General features: G+C 45.8%; 1 protein-coding gene and 1 long non-coding RNA gene across 6 annotated transcripts in view; one reads left to right on the top strand and one right to left on the bottom strand.

Annotated features, from left to right (window-relative positions):
- Rfx8 (regulatory factor X8) overlaps positions 1 to 13,469 on the bottom strand; it is a 71,517-nt gene extending 58,048 nt beyond the window's left edge. Inside the window, exons 1-2 of one of the 5 annotated variants that reach the window (XM_078028809.1) lie at positions 13,276 to 13,469; positions 6,410 to 6,533 (exon numbers count right to left, since the gene is read on the bottom strand). In XM_078028809.1, coding sequence (XP_077884935.1) covers positions 6,410 to 6,533; positions 13,276 to 13,340 — 189 coding nt within the window. In that variant the 5' untranslated portion in view covers positions 13,341 to 13,469. Of the gene's footprint in view, positions 1 to 2,843; positions 3,100 to 6,409; positions 6,534 to 6,938; positions 6,980 to 13,275 lie in introns of those variants that run through there. The other 4 variants (XM_078028811.1, XM_078028810.1, XM_078028812.1 and 1 more) reach the window with 4 other exon arrangements.
- Positions 13,105 to 15,824, top strand: LOC144369302 (uncharacterized). Its single transcript, XR_013428813.1, has 2 exons — positions 13,105 to 13,160; positions 14,518 to 15,824. It is a non-coding gene; the product is annotated as an uncharacterized LOC144369302 (long non-coding RNA).
- Positions 15,825 to 22,093: the final 6,269 nt, after the last annotated feature.

Below are 22,093 nucleotides of genomic sequence, written 5' to 3'. Positions count from 1 at the left end.
CGTCTTGTGAGATGCTGTAATTATACTGCTTTCCCTCTTTTTCTAATGTAATAGTTATTTTCACTTTTTATTATTCAATTATCAATCTTTTTCCTTCTCAGGGTTTTTTTGGTTTTATTTTTTGAGAATGCTATTAAGCTGTTTAATGACATAACTACTCCGGACTGGACTTCTCATCCCCGTTGTCTAGATGTGCTCCTTGTTAGAGGGCACACATATCACACTTGGAGATCAATGAAAGTCTGCCCCAGTTTCCTTGTCAGAGAGGCTAATGATGGTCAGGGCATCCAGGTGCACGCGGGGTTGTGGTGAAATGACAAGCCACAGAGCAGGGAAGCCACGACGTTTGGAGCTGGCTAGAACTGATCTCTTTTTCTACAACCCTCCATAACCACTCAGCCCCGGCTTCTGCTGGATTTCCTACTGGCTCCCAAGAGCAGGATTTGACCCTACACTGAAACATCATCATGCCTGGCTCTTCCTACAGGAAGCCAACCCAAGCTTGGGCATGGAGGAGGCGAAACGAAAGATCAAGGCAGGCAGGATCTGCGCCAGGAGTGAAAATGGAGAGGCTCTCTCAGGGAAGAACCAAAACATACAGTAGAAAAACAAATGACAGGAGACAAAAGCCCAAGTTAGTCAACTGTGAATGCAGAATCAACAGTCAGAAGCTCCTGTTTTTAAGACATTCTGACAATTTCATCTCCTCTGACTTGTGCAAATCATTCAAAACCTTCCCGTATGTCTAATTGTGAAATAAAATCAAGATGCAAAGAGTGGGCAGCTATAAACGTTTGTTAGAAAGCAGGCAGCAGGCTCAGAGGGGAGGTCCTGGGAAATAATCTGGTATTTTGAAGGGAAAAGCCTGAGTGTCTGGCAACATAATTATCAGCACATTTTATATTACTGAGTATCTGCAAAGTCAGGATGTCCTGTGATTTCATTTTATGAACAGATATATTACAGTTAAAATGGAAAAAAGAAAAAAAAAAGGCTTGAGTGAGTACTTGCAAAAAAACATAATTTAGTTTAAAATTTATATTCTTAATATAGACATCACAAAATCAATAGAAAAAATACAACTATGGGTTGAACATTCCTAATTTGAAACTCCAAAATCTGAAATGCTTCAAACTCCAAAATATTCTGAGCACACCATGAAAAAAAGTGGGAAAATCCACGCCATGAAATTTATTTCATGTACAAAATCATTCACTATATTGTTTTAAATTACCTTCAGGTATATATGAAGTTTAAGTAAATTTCATATTTAGACTTGGACCCCATCCCCAAGACAGATCATTCCATACACACACATGCACACACACACATATGTATTCCAGTATGTGTATGTGTGTGTGTGTGTGTGTGTGTGTGTGTATCTGAAATCCACAACACTTTTGGCCCCAAATATTTCGAGATAAGGGTTACTCAGAGTTACTCAAGTTGTATCCAAGATAAAATGATCTGGTGATAATATATACACACCCAAGATACACCTGACCAGAGCACATGGAAAAGTACTAAATGCCTCCAATAATCCAATAAATATCTACTTAGAAATGGCTAGATATAATCTTAACCCAATAGTTTGTAAGGTTAGGAATATTATAGATATTTGGATAAGAACATTATGAGCTATTATGAGGGCTTTGAATTAGTTACAATTGTTCACAGTTCGCTGTGGGAAGCAAATCCATAGGCCACATCCGAGAATCCATCCTGGGGAAATTATCAGATGATTCACGTTGCTCAGAACAGGGAAAAATTACTAACAACCTATATTCCCAATGAGGGACATGGTTAAATTAATTATGGTGCCTCCATATAACATGCATCTGAAAAATAGTTTAATGTGAAAACATTTGTGATATTTTAAGCAAAAGGAAGCATGATAGTGATGGAAGCTAACATTTCATGTGCTTCCTACAGACACACCAGGATGGTTTTACTCTCTTTACTGTGTTTTCTCATTCATTCCTTTAAACAGTCTCATGAGGTAGATACTATTATTAACCTTACTATTATTAATGTTGGCATTTTACAAATGATGAAATTGAGGCACAATGTGGTTAAATAACTTGCCCAGGGTTATAACCTAAGAAATTTGATTCTGGGTTTGGTGCTGTTAAAAATTACATGCTGGCTGGCTATCTATCTATCTATAGATGTTATTGGTATGCTCCAACTTGCCAATAATTGAAAAGGCGTGCTCAAACAAAAATAATTGAAAAAGAAACCGGGTGTGGTGGTGAACACCTAAAATCCCAGCAGCCTGGGAGGCTGAGGCAGGAGGATCATGAGTTTAAGGTGAGCCTCAGCAACTTAGTGAGGCCCTAAGCAACTCAGGGAGACCCTGAATCTAAATAAAATATTAAAAAGGGCTGGAGATGTGGCTCAGTGGTTAAGTACCCCTGGGTTCAGTCCCCAGCACGAACACACACACACACACACACACCAAAGAAACAAAAAAAGAAACAAAAATTTGAATAAGTGTTTAAGGCAAATGTGGCCAGGAAGTAGGGGAATAATCAGAGACCCTGCAGGACCCACAGCCTCAAGAAGAGACAAAAATCAAACTGGGAAGGAGAATGTCTTCACAGAGGTCTATCTATCACAGCACCCATCCTTACACTCATTTCTCAGTCCGTCCATTCACATTGTCTCTTTATGCCAGGGCAGCAGACAGTGAGACACACCTCTGGGAAAGGTTTCCTTGAGCTTTTAGCTAAAATTTAACTGTAAAACTCAAAAAAAAAAAAAAAAGAAAAGAAAAGAAAAGAAAAAAAAGAAAAAAAGAAAGAAAAAGAAAAGAGAAAGAAAAAGTTTTCAACTCTACTCACCCACAACGAGATGGAGTGAGGAAGAAGTGTCAAGGATTTCTTGGGCAAGACCACCCTCTGCCCCGTGAAGGGAGAGTGGAAAGGGCGGCTAGGGACAGTGGGAGAGCCACCAAGAGCAGGGCCAAGGGGAAACCGAAATGAAGATGAATGTGGTCATTTCCTGGCTCCTGCTGCTTCTGCTGCTGCTGCTGTGTGCGTGTGTGCGTGTGCGTGTGCCAGGACACTATGCCCATGTAGCTCTAACCCTGGACGGTGCAGTCACAGCCAGTATTTACTATCTTCTTTTTAATACCCTCAATTTCCCCATTTCCTGCAAAGGGGACGTATTCCTGTTCTCATCAGTAAACATCAGTAAATGTTATTTTAACGGAGGAAGCAGCCTCCGGAAGCTCCCTGACCCATGGAAGACATCACTTGCACTGGGAACAGGCATCTCCCATCACATGCCCCCTACTGCCAACAACTGCAGCCTTCCGACATCTGTGCAGGAACCGGCTGTGGAATCAGCGCCGTTCCCAGGGGAGGAGGGAGGAAGTGAGAATTGGGTACTTTGTTGTTTCTCTTGTAAACATGCTCTGGGATCATATCCTTTTCCCCTTCCCTTCCCTTCTCCATGTACATGTCACAGACGTGGCAGCCCAGGGTCTCTCCCAGAACCGGCTCAACTAGACCCGGCCAATTGCTAATCAGAGCTTAGAAGTTAGCACCGTGGTGTTTCAGGGAATGCATGCTAAGGGAGGTACTAGGATGAAAAGTGCACAATAATGAATACTCTGCCCCGTTTGAAGCTTCACCCCTAGCTCCAAGATCTTACAAAAATATGGAGAAAAGAGTTTTTGCTCTAAAAGGGAAACAACCTTGTAACCAGATCTTTAAGAGATACGGGAGAAGAAGTTTTGCCACCTTGGAAAAGGAAGCAGCGATCGTATGTAGCCGAGACGTGACCACCTGAAGTCACCCACTTCCCCTCCCTCTAATAAGGCTGGCAGGTGGGCAGATAAGAAAAGGCTGTGGTCCGGGCTGCCCCACACTCAGCAAGGCCCTGGATGAAGTTGCCTAATATTCTGCGTGATGAAACGGCGGAACGGAACGTGGCCTGGGGAACTCCGGGCTGGGCGGAGAGCCTCACTGAGAGTGACAACAGATCTGCTTATAAACCCGTGGATTCCACCAGGTGGAGAAGGCAACCTCCCTGGGATTCCAGAAGACGGTGCTAAGCAGAGCTGCAGGTCCAGACCGGGAGAGGCGAACTGCAAGAAGTGGCAGCTCCTGGGTCCAAAGAGTTAACTGCACCATGATAACCATCGGCTGACAACAACAGCATTCTTTTATACTTACGTAGAGTATTTCACAGTTTACAAAGCAGTTTGGGGAGGCCTAGTTTCATTTCAATTCATGTGAAAAAAAAAAATACTTGAGTTATTTTCCTTGACCACAAGCTTAAAGCGAAACACACAAAGGACAAAGGCCAAGAGAAGCTCCCGGCTCCAAAAGGAAAGAGTTAGTGCTGCTGTCTTCCAAGCACACCTGGGCTCTGCTCTTACCCTTGGGGCCATTTTTAAGAGGAGCATCAAGAAGTTGAAATCATGATGAAGTGCGTGGGCAGGGAGGTGAAGGTCTGGGAGCCCAGAATGTTCACAGTCGGGGAGGGAAGACAGGGAGATGTGAATGGTCATTTCAAATACTTCAGCAGTGGCCATGTTAGAAGATTCCACCCCATATCCTGTGATTATCCCAAGAACTTCCAGCGACCAGAAGTTTCAGGGATGAAGACCTGAGTTGGAAGAATGGATCTACATATTTCAATATTTCAAAAACAAAATCCACGGGATTTTTTGCTGATGGGAAGCCACTTGGAGCAAGCACCTTGGGCCCTCATGTCACTCAGCTGAACACTCTGTGACTCTGTTAGTTCTCTCCCACACACACATGTGCAAGAAAAAATCTTTACATGCACACCAGGACACAGATACATGAGTGTTCACAACGGCAACATCTGGAAAAAGCCCAAACGAAAATCCATGATCCATGGGAGAGAGGATGTGTAAACTGCGAAATGTTTCCCAACAGTCAAATAAACTTAGAAATGAAAATTTTTTTCCAAAGATTTCAGACAATACTCCTTTTAACAAAAGCTAAATGACAATAATGAAAAACAGGCTTTTACTAATACATATAAATGTACTACAACTCTTGACTTCTTTGGTGCCGGGAATTGAACCCCAGGCCAAGCACACCCTCTCCCACTAAGCTACACCTTTGGCCCCCTAAAACTTTTTTTGATAAAGGCAAGATGATGATGACTAGGGTTGGGGTTCCCACCAGTGGGAAAGCCAGGGTGATAGGATGGGGGCGGGGGGAACTGCTGATACTGTGCATTTTGGGTAGTGGGTTCACAGATGTTTCCCACATGGTTAAAAATAACTTATCTAGTTCTTTTATCTGTATCTAGTTCTTCTTTTAATCTTTCTCTTGTTTTTTTTTTTTTTTTGTCTTTTTTATCTAGTTTTCTTTTCTAGACAAGTTCTTTTTAACAAATCAGGCCATGCATGCATTAGGGATGAAAGTATTTCACGAACCATTCAATTCTGTCCCCTTGAAGATCACTAAAAAGGGGGAAGAAATAAAGAGAAAAGGGTAGGAGGGAGGAAAGGAGGAAAATGATTTGGGCATCTCTGTGACCCAGTCAGCAAGCTCCTTTTCACTCAAATTATTTAAGCTCAAGCTACAGGGCCACCCAAAGTGGATGTGTAGGTTGTAAACTGCACCAAGGCTCTGGGCAAGGAGAGGAAGAGATTTTCATCAGCATGTGTTCTGCCTGCCAAGCTGCAAATCTGACGTGGGCCATGTCTGTCCAGGGGGAGAACCCTTTCCCCTTTACAGAACTGTGCGGTCCCCTGATGCAGCTTGATGTCTCTGCCCAGTGAGGGCTTCCTAGAAGGAAGCCAGCTATACCCACTAGCCCCAAACACAATCCAAAAATTTTTCCAGCGTAGTCATGTACCACATGATGGCGTCTTAGATACTGACAGGCTGCACGCATGACAGTGCTCCACAAGTTTGTACTACCTAGTGGCACTGCCACTGTCTGAGCGTATGTAAGCACATACCAAAATGAAATCACCCAACAGCTCCCTCCTTGGCCAGGCATGGTGGCGCACACCTGTAACCTCAGCAATTCCCGAGGCAGAGGCAGACGAATCACAAGTTCAAGACCAGCCAGAATAATCTAGTGAGACCTTGTCTCAAAAATAAAAATAAAGGGGGCTGGGGTTGTGGCTCAGCGGTAGAGCGCTCGCCTCACACGTGCGAGGAGGCCCTGGGTTCGATCCTCAGCACCACGTAAAAATGAATAAATAAAATAAAAGTATGTGTCTTCTATAACTAAAAAATAAATATTAAAAAAATAATAAAAAATAAAAATGAAAAGGGCTGGGGATGCAGCTCAGAGCATCCCCTGGACTCAGTCTTCAGCACTGGGAGTCTGGGGGGCTGGTGAACAACCCTGGACTGTCACTTGCTTGTGTTCTCAGAGAAGACGGTCTTGCTAGCTCTTCCTAACTCACCTTCCCAAACATTGCTGGGTTGACTTGGTTCTCGGCACTCTGCCCACAGGTCTCCACATAGATCTCATACATGAGGCAGCGAGGCACACTGTACCCTTCACAGATGCAGAAATTGTCCACCAACCTGGGGAGACAGCAGGACAAAGAGGAGGAAATTAATACCTATTTTTCTAGAACAGAGCATTCTGATAGAGCCGATGATCAGACAGACGCATGGTGGGATCCAGCTAAATGAAGCCTGTGGGTTATTGAACTCCTGAAAGGCTCCCGTCCAGTCTACCTTTGCCTGCGAGCCTGGGCTAAGAATATGAATTATGGGCTTTTAGTTGTGGCTGGGCTTTTGCGTTTGTTTGGTTCTGGGTGGGTTGGCATGCTAAAAGCAAGCCCACGTTACTGGGCTCAGCAGGCAGCGGTAACAGCACTCAGAGGTCACGGCAGACAGAGGTCATCCGCCTGGACAGGACAGCAAGATGCATATCACTTCGGAGTTACCTGCCTTCTCCCCTCTCCCTCCGTAGCAATGGCTCACCTGGTCCCTGACCCCTGCAACTCAGGGAGGGACACTGTATCTGACTCTTTGAGTTGTAATGAGGTGTAAACCCGTAAGGCAGGAACAGAGAGGCAGTAGATTTTCGCTCTCTTTTAATTTCCTGTTGGGCGCAGAGCAAAAGCAGCATTTAGATGTGACCTGCAGAACCTGTGACCTCTGCCTGTGCCCAAATGTTCTGGCCCTGGATTGGGCATGGATTTCCTGGTCACTAAGGACTCTGCCTGAGGTTCACAGACCACAACAACCAAGTACCGGATCCACCAGTGGCATGTGACCGTGTGGGGACCATCAGCACAGGTGACCCGGGGTCAGAAAGTGTCCACAGTGATGTCAGTCACAACATGACAACCTTCCCCTGTTCTGCTTGCCAACTGAAGGTCAGATTTCTCTTCCTTCCTTTAAAGAAATACTCAGCCTCCTTATCTGTGGCTTCCTGCCCCCATGGATTCCACCAGCCTCCAGTCAAAAATATTTAGAAAAGAAAATCAGATCTGTCCTGAACATATGTGACCTTTTTTTTTTCTTTTCACTATTCCGTAAACAAATGCAGTATCACGATGTCCATAATGTTGATGTTGTTTTAGCTTCTGTCAGTCACCAAGAGATGGTTTAAAGTGCACAGGAGGAGGTGTGCAGACTCAGGGCAAGTGCTCTGCGTTTTCTAAGGAAGCTGAATATCTGCAGGTTTTGGTAACAATGTCCTCTGTGGAGACAGGGATGCCTTTGCACAAAGCAGGGCATTCACAGGAATTTTTAAAGCTGGAAATTTATAGGCAAACACATTCTCTCCTTTCTCACGGATGAAGCACAGCTTATTCTCTGGGATGAGGCAATGAAGGCCCAGACTTACTTTCCTGAAGAAACTAAAGAACAGTCACAATTGTAACCCCATCAGCTTCTCAAAGAAAAAGAAAAGAAAAGAAAAAGAAAGAAAGAAAGAAAGAAAGAAAGAAAGAAAGAAAGAAAGAAAGAAAGAAAGAAAGAAAGAAAGAAAGAAAGAAAAAGAAAAAAGAAATCCACACATAAGAGACGGGGAATCTCTGGCCCCCCCCTTTGGGTCTCCCGTGGTAACAAACTACCACAGTCCTGAAAGCAGGAGCCCCTGTCGGGGTTACAGGGTGGGTTCCTTCCAGAGGGAGGCACACTCCCCCCTGCTTCCTTCCTGGCTCTGGTGACGGCTGGAAACCTTGGTGCTCTTGGCTTGTAGATGTGGCCTTCTCCCTGCATGCCTGGGGCTCTGTGTGGTTTTCTTATAAGGCTACCAGGGACTGGATTCAGGGACCATCCTAATCCAGTACAACCTCAGCTTAACTCATTTCATCTGTCAAGACCCTCGTTCAAAACAAGGCGACATTTTGAGATCCCAGGTAGACATGGGGTAGATGCTACCCAGCTCAGTACAGCTCCCCAAGAGGTAGCTTTTCTGAAGACTCCCACAACCTCAGCATGGGAATCTGGCCCTTCAGACACACAATGTTAATTATGGCAACTACTGCTTCATTTATTTGGCTCAAGGTGGGGGAGTGAAAAACTCATGCTTCTAGGTGGCATTTATATTTCTTTTTTTTTTTCTTTTTCCTTTTTTTTTTTTTTAATTCAAGAGACAGGCTGTCACTGTGTTGCTCAGACTCGCCCTGAATTCCTAGTCAAGTCATCTTCCTGCCTCAGCCTCCCAAGTGGCTGCAGCTACAGGTACATGCCACCACGCCCAGCCGAATTTCTTTTGTAAAGACATCACTTGTTGACATACAAAAAACTCTATATCTGAAAAATCATAGAAAAATATTGGCTAAGTTAGGGGAGCTGCAGCAAAACATGACATACATCAAATTCAAACTCACACCTCTTTATGCATAGTTACTACAGATTCAGTCGGGGAACAGTGTCCTTAAAAAGAATGGCACAAAATACGAACTCCTTAAAATGAACTCCTATTTAAAATGTTGCTAACTGTTCTTCCTTGTCACAGACACTCATTTGTTTGAGATCCCTGTGAACTTCCATCCTTCTGTTTCAAAATGACTGACTCTGTCTGTTAGCTACATGGACAATAAGGCCAAGTGAATATCACCAGTGAGCATCCCTAATATGAAAATCCCAAATCCCAAATTCTCCAAACTCCAAAATTTTTAAGCACTGACATGACACTACAAGAGAAAAATTCCACACTGTGAAATATTGTTCCCTGCACAAAACTATCAAAAATACAGCATAAGCAGGGTATGGTGGAGCATGTTTGTAATCCCAGCAGCTCAGGAGGCTGAGGCAGGAGGATCAAGAGTTTCAAAGCCAGCCTCAGCAACTTAGTGAGGCCCTAAGTAACTCAGTGAGACCCTGTGTCTAAATAAAATACAAAAAAGGGCTGGGGATATGGCTCAGTGGTTAAACACCCCTGGATTCACTTCCCGTACAAAAAAATATACACAATGTACACACACACACACACACACACACAGACACACACTAAAAATAAGGGGAAATGTTAGAGAATGATATTTACCAAATTATATTGTTAAAGCATGTGCATATATGAATATGTAACAAAGCCCACCATTATTAATTATTTACAATTATAATGTACCAATAAAAAATGGAAAGATACACATTTTCTTTTAAAAAATATATAGTATAGGGGTTGAGGATATAGCTCAGTTGGTATAGTGCCTGCCTAGCATGCACAAGGCCCTGGGTTCAATCCCCAGTACCACAAAATAATTAAATAAATAAATAGATAGATAAATTATATATATATATATATATTATATATATATTATATATATATATATATATATATGTATCAGGAGGATGGCAAGTTCAAAGCTGGCCTGAGCAACTCAGGGGGACCCTGTCTTAAAATAGAAATAAAAAGGGGGTTGCTGTGGTTGTAGTTCAGTGGTAGAGCACTTGCCTAGCTTGTACCAAAAAAAAATAAAAGGCATGACCCTGAACAGGACAAACTTTTGAACCCTGCATATAGATATAGATATAGATATAGATATAGATATAGATATAGATATAGATATAGATATAGATATAGATATAGATATAGATATAGATATATAGAGATATATATATATAGAGAGAGAGAGAGAGGAGAGAATATAAAATTACTTTCAGGTTATATGTATAAGATGTATATAAAACATAAAATAATTTTGGGCCCTATCCTCAAGATATTCCACTATGTATATGCAAATATTTCAAAATACAAAAAAGAAATCAGAAATCCAAAACTTCTGGTCCCAAGGATTTCAGATAGGAGAGACTTAACCTGTGTTAAGAATGATAATAATAAAGGCCTGTGACCAAGAGCGCTTTCTGTGTACCCAAATAAAGAAAGGGCCCCCTCCGGATCTCAGCCTGTGCTGCTGCGTTGATCCTGGCTGCTCCCAGAGAATCACCCCACTTCTGACCATGGCCATTTCCCCAATGTTCTCAGCCAAATATCAAAGCCTGGCCTTGGCCAGCGGTCAACATCCATCACCGACAAGAATGCAGGGTTCAAAAGTCTGTCCTGATCAGGATCATACCTTTTTTTTGGTACATGCTAGGCAAGTGCTCCACCACTGAACTACATCCACAGCAACCCCCTTTTTATTTCTATTTTAAGACAGGGTCCTCTTGAGTTGCCCAGGCCAGCTTTGAACTTGCCATCCTCCTGCCTTAGCCTCCTGAGTCACTGGGATTAGAAGTCTGTACCGCTGGCTCAGGGTCCTGCTTTGACTTCCCTCCAAACAGTGCTTGCTTCCGCTGTCATCTCCACACTTAGAAGAAACCATAATCAGGACTATTCAGGACTTTAAACCTCTAGAACCTAGGTTTAAGTTCTGACTCTGTGATACCTATTAGTTTTGTGATTCAAGACAAGTAGCTGCCGTGCCTCACCCCGGCTGACACATAGAAGCTTTCGCCATATCATTTGATGTCTCCCACCAAAATGCAGAACGGGAGCCAGAAGGAGAACAATGGAGGTGGCCCAGTACCTGGAGACCTGCTGCAGGTGAGTCTGACCTCCACTGTGAGTGTCTCTGAGGAGAGGCTGAGCGGGGAGGGTCAGGCACAGCGTCAATGGTTAAGGGTTTTAAACTTGCCACCAAAAAATCTTTGGTGATAATCATCAAACCTGTCCAAGTTTTAACTGGATCTGATCACTAAACTGCTAGCTTTGCCGAGAATCATGATTTCTCAGGTCCCTGAGTAAGACAAGGTGGGTTGCTAAGATCTTGAGAACATTCATGATGCTCTTGTATCTAGTGATAGACAATGATGGCTGACTGCAGAGCACACACACCTAGTGGGCTGGCGGTTTCGCCATCTTACCTTTTGGAATTATAGCACCTTTTGGTTCTGTCTCATCAAGAGACACCATCAGTTCTGTAGCTTTTTAAATAAATTTGCATTTTTTTTAACAGTCTACAAAAATAGGAAAAAGCCATATTTAGAAAGCAGGAGATGTTACTTAGTTTTTAGGGCTAAATAACCAGGGCTCAGCATGCACAGGAATTAGACAATCTTTAGGGTTTCATCTAAGGTTGGAAACCACAGGTCCCTCTCGGTCAGATGGACGAGGTCTGTGTCTGTATTACTATTTTCTATTTCTCTGTGCTCCTCCGAGGTCTGACTGCTTCTCTCCCCATTGCTGCAGTCCTTCCTGTCCATGAACGAGAAGGCTTCTATCATTTCTGTTTCTTGGGACTAACCAGCTTCCTCGACCTCTCCCCCGGGAGAATTTATCATGTACCCAATGACAATGATATGAATGTGTCTAAGACAGGCGGGGTCCTAACAAAACAATGGAGTGACGCTGAAAATGGAGCACTTTTGTCCAGAGGACACCAGCCAGGCCCCTACCTGCTCTCTCAGTCAGAAGCCTGAGTACACGGTGACATGTGTACTCTCCTGTGCGCTGATGGTGGCCTGCCCTCGCCCTCTGCTGTTCCTCTGGGTACCTCCTGAAGATACCCAGACTCTGGGTTACAGGTTTAGGGCTGAGTTGTGAGTGCCAGTGTCCATGATCTGTAAAACATGCCACCTCACAGAAGAGACGTCCAAAGCCACCTCCATGGCAAAATCAAGTCCCTCCTCACTTCCACTGCCCTTCCCTCCAATCTTGAAGATGACCCTGTGAGTCAGAGGCCTGTAGGGTTAGGAATCAATGGCATCAGACTTGAATCAATGGGCTTTAGGTTACTACTCTAAAGATTTAGAACACGGGCCTTGTCATTTCACAAACTACCGAGGGTGTCCAAGTACCTTGGAATCTCTAATCATTCTTTCCAATGTCCAGGGCATCATTCAAAGTCCCCAGACTCTAATTTTCTTAGTGGTGACCTGGAATAGCTGGGAAAGGCATTCTTTGAGAGTTCTTTAAGGCCCAATGCTCAAAGGCTCCAGGTCTATGACTGTAACAGCAATCCAGGGATGGTATGTAACTCAGAGAAATTTGTGAGTTCAGTATTTCTTCATTTGATGTTTTGCCCCCTCTCATACAAGATAAGACACAACACAATTTTTCTTTTGGAAAGTTGTGTAACCCTTTAGGTCTTTGAGGGTTATAATCACAAACACACCCTTCATTTTTCTATTTCACTTGCAGGACTTTTTTTCAGAAAGACTTCTTCCCTGAGAAAGACTCTTTTTGAAACTTAACAAGAAAGAAAAATATACACTGGTGTATAATAATTGTTCACCTTATAAAACCAAGGTCCCAGGACTGGTTTCAGTTATTTTCCTATTGATATGAAGAGCTGCAAACCCATGAATTCCTCGGTCCCAAGGGCTAAGGGTATTTTTCTTTCCAGTTTTTTTTTCCCCCTGACTCTATTTAAATAGCCAGAAGTGAATTTCACCAACCAAGTGGAATGCATTGTTCAGGCTAAAACTCAACTTCGCTGTAAGAGAAAACATCCTATTCTGGATCCCCTGAGCAGAGAACCGTTTCCTGCAGGGACCCACGCCCACGTGCTTTCAGATGTCCAGGTCCAGGTCCAACCAACAAGCCCCCCGGTGGGGGTCGAGGTCCAACCAACAAGCCCCCCGGTGGGGGCCGGTCTCGGATTGCTTCCCGGGGAAGTGTGACCCCCCCCTGGTGAAAACCCCTCGTGTGTGTGTGTGTGTGTGTGTGTGTGTGTGTGTGTGTGTGTCCGTCCGTCTGTCCGGGCGTCCTCTAGACCTGGTCTGGAGCTCAGACGGTCCCTCCAGGTACTTGGCCTTGATCCGATGTCCGGGGGCAGCCGCTGCCGGCGCTGGTTCCCCCTTCCCCGCGCCCCCTCTTCCACTCTCTCCGCCCAGCGCCCCCCGTCGCTCCGCCGCTCACCACTGGATGATGCCGCTGTGCAGGCCCCGGCTGCCGGCGGGGGAGGGCGGCACACCCTCGGCCATGGCTGCGGCGGCCGCAGCGCCCGGGCGGGCAGCGGGGAGCGGGGAGCGGGCTGCGGCGCGTCGCGGGCCAAGCTGCACCCGTCTCGCCGCCGCCGCTCCTGGGTGTTTACTTTAGAGCTGGGCGCGCGGGGGGCGCGGGGGGCGCGGGGGGGGCGCGGGGGGCGCGGGGGGCGCGCGGGGCGCGGGGGGCGCGGGGGGCGCGGGGGGCGCGAGGTCGCGGGGGGCGCGGGGGGCGCGGGGGGCGCGAGGTCGCGGGGGGCGCGGGGGGCGCGGGGGGGGCGCGGGGGGCGCGGGGGGCGCGCGGGGCGCGGGGGGCGCGGGGGGGGCGCGGGGGGCGCGGGGTGAGGGCGCGGGGAGCGCAGGGGCAGAGACCCCCGAGCCGACCCGCCAGGCCCGCGCGCAGCCCGCGGCGCGGGTCAGGGTCGCCTCCCCCTGGATCGTGGGACTGAAAGGCACAGTGCCAGCACCCGGTGCCCTGGACACCTCGGTGGCAACCAGATCGGGAAGCAGCAAACCCAAACCGATGTGGACCTTTCCCATTGGGCCGAGGGGTGCGGTTAGCCAGGGTCCTCAACCGCGGGGGCGCCGGGGAGTACTTTAAAAGAATACTGTCACCTAAACATCCCCTCCCCCAGGAGGGTGGGTGTACTTGGGCCTGGGCAGGGGATGGCAGGGAGGAAGGCCCGGCTCAAGCCCCCAAGCGGGTCCCCTGTGCATTCTACTGCTGAGAAGCCCTGGCCCCGAAGCTCAGACCCAGGGAGGGGAGCCCGAGGCGAGTCCAGTGTGCAGCACCAGGGGAGAGCCGCTGCCCACCAGGGGAGGAAAGCCGCTGCCCACCAGGGGAGGAGGGCCGCTGCCCACCAGGGGAGGAGGGCCGCTGCCCACCAGGGGGGGAGGGCCGCTGCCCAGTGACCCCCACCTGCAGCCAGCCCAGTTCTTGTTCACTGAGCTGCTTACTCTCGCAGAGCCTCTCTTCCTTTTCGTGGCGGCTGGATCTTCAGATTCGAGTGTGTTTTGTTTGGTTGGGGTTCGGTTTTGTTTGGTTTTGTTTTGGGTAGTTTTTGGTGTATTGGGAATGGAACCCAGGGTCTCCCTCAGGCAAGCTGCGGTAACAGTCGACCACTGAGCTACACCCTCAGCTCTTTTTATTTCATTTATTTGTTTTAATTTGAAGCAGGGCTGGCCAAGTTGCCCCAGCTGGCCTGGAACCTGCAATCCCCCAGCCTCCGGAGGTGACTTTCAGCAGAGGCCCGCCAACACCCCCCACCCCCACCCTTCAAATGATACTCACTTGTAAGGCATGTGGCATAGTGAGAATTCAGTCATGCAGGGGGCGTTACAGTGGCTGCTGACTGATTAAAAGTCTCCCCGTCAGGATTTCTCAATCTAGATGAAAAACGTATTTGACAACTCAACAGCAGAAAAACAGCCCAATTCAAACACCAGCAAAGGACTTGAATAGACATAGATACACGAATGCCTCTGGAGTACAGGACAAGACGCTCATTATCGTTTAACATGAAGGAGGTGTAAATCAAAACCATATCTGGCCGGGCGTGGTGGCACACCCCTGTCAGCCCAGCATCTCGGGAGGCTGATGTAGGATCACAGGTTCAAAGCCAGCCTCAGCTTTTAGCCAAGCCCTAAGCAACTCTTCATCATGTCAGTTTGGGAACCCAATTCCTCAGTAAGACTCCTAAAGCCCAAGAAATGAAATCAAGAATCAATAAATGGGATGGCATCAAACTAAAAAGCTTCTTCGCAGAAAAGGAAACAAGAATGTAAAGAGAAAGCCCAGAGAACAGGAGAAAATCTTTGCCACATTCAGCTCAGACAGAGCATTAATATCCAGGACATAGAAAGAACCTGGAAAACTCAACACCCAAAACACAAGTAACCCAATCAATACATGGGCAAAGGAACTGAACAGACGCTTCACAGAAGAAGAAATACAGATGGTCAACAAATACATAAAAAAATGTCAACATGTCTCACAATTAAAGAAACACAAATTAAAACCACACTGAGAGCTCATCTCCAATCAGAATGGCAATTATCAAGAATATAAGTAACGATAAATGTTGGTGCGGATGTGGGGAAAAAGGTATATTCATAAATTGCTGGTGGGACTACAAATTGATGCAACCATTATGGAAAGCAGTATGGAGATTCCTCAGAAAGCTTGGAATGGAACCACCATTTGACCCAGTTATCCCACTTCTCAACATATACCCAAAGGCCCTAAAATCAGCATAGTACAGTGAGGCAGCCACATCAATGTTTATAGCAGCTCAATTCACAATAGCTAAGCTATGGAACCAACCTAGGTGCCCTTCAACAGATGAATGGGTAAAGAAAATGTGGTACATATACACAATGGAATATTATTCAGCATTAAAGAAAAATGAAATTATGGCATTTGCAGGTAAATGGATAGAACTAGAGACTATACTAAATGAAATAAACCAATTCCCAAAATCCAAAGGCCGTATTTCTCTCTGATATGCAGATGCTCACACACAATAAGGGGTAGGGGGAGGGAAGACGTTCACTGGAGTTCACAAAGGGGAATGAGAAGCCGGGGTGGATAGGAATAGGAAAGACAGTAGAATGAATGGGACATAACTTTCCTATCCTTGTATTTGTATACTCAACCAGAGTAACTTCACATTATGTACCACCACAAGAATGGAAAGTTATACTCCATGTATGTATAATATGTCAAAATACACTCTACTGTCATGTATATCTAAAAAGAACAACTTTAAAAAAATCATATCTATTGGAATGTTTTTGTTATTGTTTAGAAAAGTAGAAAATTAGAAGTTCTGGTGAGGATGTGAAGAAATTGGAATGCTTGTTCGTTGCACATGGGAATATATATATAATGGTGCAGTTGCTATGGCAATTAGTATGGCCATTCCTCAAAAATTAAATAGAGACTTACCAAATGATCCAGCAAATTCCACTTCTGAACCTATACCCAAAATAATTGAAAACAAGGACTGAATGCTAAATATGTGCAACAATGTTCATAGCAGCCTCAATCATAGTAGCAAACAAGAGGAAGCAACCAAGTGTCTTCCAACAGATGAATGAATAAATAAAAGGTAGTATACATATGCCATGGAATAGTATTCAGCTTTGAAAAATAATGAAATTCTGAGACATGCTACAATGTAGATGAATTTTGAAAATATTGTGCAAGACCCAAAAGAATGGCTCCATTTACACAAAGTACTTACCATAGTAAAATGCATAGAGACAGAAAATAGATGGTGGTTGGGGACTAGTGGGACAGGGAACTGGGGAAATGTGTTTGTGAATGCAGAGGTTCAGTTGTGGAATGATGAAGAGTCCCAGAGATGGGTAGTAAGGACAGTGGCACAGTAAGGTGAAGGCGTAATGGCCCTGAAGCGTACAGCTGAAAATGATGACAGTGAGTTTTATGTCGTGTGCATTTCACCCTTTTTTTTTCATTGTTTGAAAACTTTTATTGATACATAATAATGCCTAATAGTGAGATTCACTGTGACATTCACCCATGCACATAACATGAATTCATATTTTACTGCTTTTTTTTTAAAAAAAAGTCTGACCCCAAAAGCACATTTATGCAAGAACCATTTCTAGAAGTAGGACAGAGACTCAGTCCACAGACAAAAAAAATCTGCCAACTGCCTCCCAGAGCCGGCCCTAGCAGTCACCGGGTCCACCAGAGGTCTCCAGGGACAGCACTCTCCAGGGCTGAGGTCCCAGGGCAGTTCCAGGGCAGGGACCCCACGACACTTGTCAAGGAAAAACCTGAGCCCTGAAATTGGGCCAGGGCCCTGGCGCCGACCCAGGATGGCATCGGATTCCTCTCTGGGAGCTGTGGCAAGCGCTGACCGGGTCCTGAAGCTTGGAGAATTCTCAGGCAGGCCTGGGTGGGCTGGATTGGGGGTGACTCACAATCAGCAGGTGACTGGGGCCACTGCCCCCTGATTGATCTTCTCAGCTGGGTTTCCTGATTCAGGGCTGGCTGCTTTTAAGAGCCATCCAGTAGGGGACAGTTGACCCTGTATCACTCTCTCCGAGGCCAGGAGCTTCCTGCCTCTGGAGAGAATCCCAGAGAGAGGCCCAGAGGGTGGGAGGCCAGCTGTGTGGGCAGGAAGCAGGTTGAATGGCACTGAAGAACAGGAAGGAGGGAAAAGGAGCAGAGGAAAGTCCCCGAAGGCTGCTCTCTCCGGGTTAGCCTCTTCCTCTAGCAGAGGTGACAGATCCCTTCCTGGGATGTGCTTTGTCCTGAGTGCTCAAATCCTGGGCCTTCTGCAGTGGGGTGGGCCGGTCCTGCTCAGGGGTCCCCGGAAGCCCAGGGCATGGCTCCTCCCCACCGCTCATGCTGTTCCTTCCCAGATCCCTTCCACCCAGGAAACATCCCAAGATGCCCACGCGTGTCCCCAGAGACTGGAAATACCCAAGGCGAGAGCAAGTGTCACGTCGCTTGAGGTCCTTTTACACTACTGCTGGTCCTGTGATGGCTGCACACGTACTGAGCACCCACCTGTTCCAGGCACCGGAACGACCGTGGAAACACAACAGCAGCACCTTGACCCTCGGACTGACCAGTGGTCGCTTGCTGTTGACTGCATTGAACGTTAGACACTGTGAAATGCAAATATCACTCATCTTGGCACAGAACCATTGAGTCCTTTGGTTAGAGGATTCAAGAATGAGTCCAGGCCATGAGGTTGGACCCCCCCCCTCCACCCAGAGGGCCTGTTAATTTTATCTACTACAGGTGCCAGCTGGTGTCCTTAATTTGACCAGTCATCTTAAGGATTTAGACCCTGAGCAGTCACCTGCCCATACAATGACACTCTTAGAAGATTTATTCACAACTTATGACTTCCTAATGTGCTAAAAGTGCAAAGGACATTTACTTCTGCATGTGACTCTTCTAGCAGCATGATTCTGCCTTTCCTTTGAGTCGAGCATATAGCCACAGAGACTGCTAAGTAAAATTAGGTATAAAACCCATTTGCACTTTCATGGAATTGCAACTGACATAACAAATATTTCATTTTGCAGCATTCATTAACCAGACAGTCTGAGTCGTGCATATGACTGTCTTGTACCAGAAAAGTCCAGTTTCCAGGCTCAGTATCATTAATATCGAATACTATTGCAAGGAAAATAAATCTAAATTTATATAAAATAGAATTTCAATTCCTTTTGTTGCATTTTATGCAACCCGAAGCTTTTTCTCCCTCTCCAGGAGAATACATCTCTTTTAGCTCCACAGTGACTTCTTTTGCCTACTTCAGTCTAATTGGTTTCTAGATTATCCAATTAGTCTCAATTCACCTTCTCAGAGGGTACCAGCTGTGCCTTATCTTTTCACAAGACCATCCCTGATGATATAGGGTGCTTGATTTTATTCATTCTTGCAATTATTCACTTTCTGTGGATGTACCCAGGTGTCTTCAGACAATGGATGCATTTTTAAATGAAGCTAATGAGGGTGTGTAATGCATCGGGTCAGGAATGCACAGAGGAGCTGGTGTGAGTACCGACAGACCATTACAGAGATCAGACAACGGTGTGTTCCATCTTAGCCTGGAAGAAACTGCCCACGATATTGGGCTGTAAACCAGCAGGATGTACAGCCTTTCAAAAATGACCACAGAGCAAAACAACCTCACTGGAAAGATTCCACATCGCTGCCCCTTGTCTTACAATTCTCCTTGGTCTGCATTGACCTTCTGAGTATCTGTGTCCTGCCTCAGTTGAAATGCATAGAAACACTGCATTTGTGAGAAGGTAAATAATGGGAAAATCTAACTTCACATAAAGCACATCTTGTCTTTCTTTCTTAATTTTCTTTTTTTTTTTTTTTCCTGTTTGTGTGGTTTTTGTTGTTTTGAGATAGGGGTCTCTCCATGTTGTCCAGGCTGGTCTCCAATATCTGATCTCAAGCGATCCTCCTGCCTCAGCCTCCTGGGTAGCTGGGACAGCTCAGCTTTCTGCCAGTTTGGGATCTGAAACCCATAATTTGGAGCACTGTGGAAATAGCCCATTTCTGTAGAGGTGGTTTTCTCCAACCCAGTATTCCTCTCCCCATTTCTGTCCAGGTCACGTGGAAAGCTGGCCACATGTGGTGTGACAAACATCATTATCTGCTGAGGACCTCCGAGAATGTGTGGAATGAAAAGGAACGGCCTTCGTTTGTCACAGAATGCTTATTAATTATAATGCGTAGAATAACACATCTGAACTCTTTTGTTACATTCAAAATGGGATTTTTCTGGAAGTCTGGTAGAAAACCAAGCAAAAACAAAATGAATAGTGGTTTCCTTTCCTGCAGAGGATTCGTAGAAATTTAAGAAGTGAGGCAGGCCGTTAGGCCCTTTTCCAAATCTCAATAATTTGCCAAATCATCAATCCTACCCTAATTTGCTAAATAATTTTCCAAAAGAATGGAAAAAGACACACTAAAGCAATTGCTTTGGATTGGTGTAAATATTATTTTAAAGGTTTTTACAGGCATGGAGGAATCATTTTTAAAGCAGTTTTTAAATGATAGTATTAGCTGCTTTTGGAGGGAGACAATCTTCATCTTTTCACACAGTTTAAAATATTCTTTGATTTAAAAAAAATATTCAAACAGCTGCTTGCTCCCATCACTCTGCATGGAATTATTTCCCGATACTTATCCCCACCATGAAATGAATTTCACTAAAACATCCCCAAACAAAATACATGTTTGACACATCTTTCAGAAGGACAGCAGGCTGCCTTTCGTTTGGTCACGTGACTACCTTGCTAATGACCAGCTGGAATTCCCCAGCAGAGAGAAGCTGGAAAATGCTCTATGAAGAGCATCTGTCTGTGAGTCTTGCTGGAGAACAAAAGTAGACAAGTGCAAATAGAATCTGAAGATTGTTCTACCCACTTGGGTTTAAAAACACAACACACTAATAGTAAGACCCCACAAAGCCAGTCCGAGATGCAAATTCAGGTTGGATACCCCTTATCTGGAGGTTCAAGGGCAGAAGCGTTTTGGATTCCATCTTTTGTTCAGATTTTGGAATACCTGCATAGACATAATGAGAATTCTTGGGGATAGGAGTCAAGTCCAAACACGAAATTCATTTAGGTTCCAGATAAAACTTACGCCCGTAGCCTGCAGTTAACTTTCTGCAATATTTTAAATAATTCTGTGCATGAAACAAGGTTTCATGGTGTGGAACTTTTCACTTGTGACATCAGGTCTCTGCTTAAAAAGTTTACGGTTGTGGGGTGATTCGAATTTCAGATTTTCAGATCAGGGATGCTCAGGCAGATGAGCCCAGAGAAACTGCGCTGAGCAGCCACAGGTGGGGAGAGCTAGAGGGACAGAGACCTGAGAACTTCCTGGCTACCGTGGGGCTCAGCTTCCCTCCTGAATGCTGTGTAGGATAACGCTGTGTCATCCCCGCAGCCACCTTCTCACCTGCACTGTGTTGAGGCTTCCTTTCCTGATGGTGAATGCAGGCATCTCTGACTCCCACCCTCTCCTCTCAGTGAGGATGCCGGGAGCAGGAGGCGGCCGTTCACCTGTAGGTGGTGCTTTCAAAGGGCATCATGGCCAAGCAGGGCGGGGGCTAGTTCACATTTAGAAAGCCCCCCTGTGCCCCACCTGTGTGCTGGGCTGGAGAGGCCTCAGGAAGGATACACTGCAGTGGTCCTTGTCCCCGGGCATCCAGGGCCACCACTGTTTTTGACAAAGACCCAAGAATGAAAACGGGCCTGCCTCAAAGGGTCCTGCAAAATAGAAGGCATTGGATTATAGAGATGAGTGTCCAGGAGTGGAGGACCACAGCACCGGCCTTGGGACAGGATTCCCAGGGGACACACAGCTAGACCTCAGGGACCCACGGAGCCCACAGGAACAAGCAGGAAAAAATTGGGGTGCGGGGGACAGGAATGAGGTCCAGCCATATCCAGACACACACAGTGACCACAGCTGCCTCTAGACCAAGCAGCACCCATGAGGCCAAGGGAGTGGCCTTTGAGTCCAGAAGGGCCTGGAGGGAGTCCATGGGCACGGGGATCACGGGGCACAGGGCCAGTTCATGCCCGATGCCTCATCCAACTCTTGCTAGCTCCCGCTCCGACTCTGACGGGTACCTTGGTTTGAACCGTGAGCTACACAGTCTCCCTCCACAGCCTTACGATCCAAATCCGCAGATGAAAGCAATCCCAGATAGAAAACATTTAGATGAAACAATAAAAATACAATAATAACAATACAGTTTAATAATTATTTGAGGATCACCGACATTTTAGTAGATGTTAGAGGTTATCTAGAGATGATTTAAACTACACGGGAGGAGGTATGTAGGCTTTATGCAGATATGATACGGTTTTATGTAAGAGACTTGAACATCCTTGGCTACTGATGTTGGCAGAGATCCTGGAGTCAGTACCCCATAGACACTAAGGGATGAGGGATGGCCATATGGTCCTCCCACACAGTGGACCTTTTCCCCATGTGCTCTGGGGCCATCTTGGAGAAAGGTAAAGGAGGGAAGTGAAACTGGGAGATAACTCATTTTTGCCGAAGGAGACTAGACATGATCTCAGAGGACTGGCTGAACCATGACACTGGGATAATTCTAGTAAGTCAGACGAAAATCTGGGTTTCCCTGTCCCCTTCCCACACAGCATGTGCACAACAGATCAGCACCTTGTTAGGCTCTTACACATGAGTTTACGACTCCATTAGAATG

The sequence above is a fragment of the Ictidomys tridecemlineatus genome, chromosome 12 (assembly GCF_052094955.1).
Source record: "Ictidomys tridecemlineatus isolate mIctTri1 chromosome 12, mIctTri1.hap1, whole genome shotgun sequence".
In the NCBI taxonomy this organism is placed as follows: domain Eukaryota; kingdom Metazoa; phylum Chordata; class Mammalia; order Rodentia; family Sciuridae; genus Ictidomys; species Ictidomys tridecemlineatus.
Note: the sequence above shows the minus strand (reverse complement) of the source record. Positions and strands in the feature narration are given on the sequence as shown.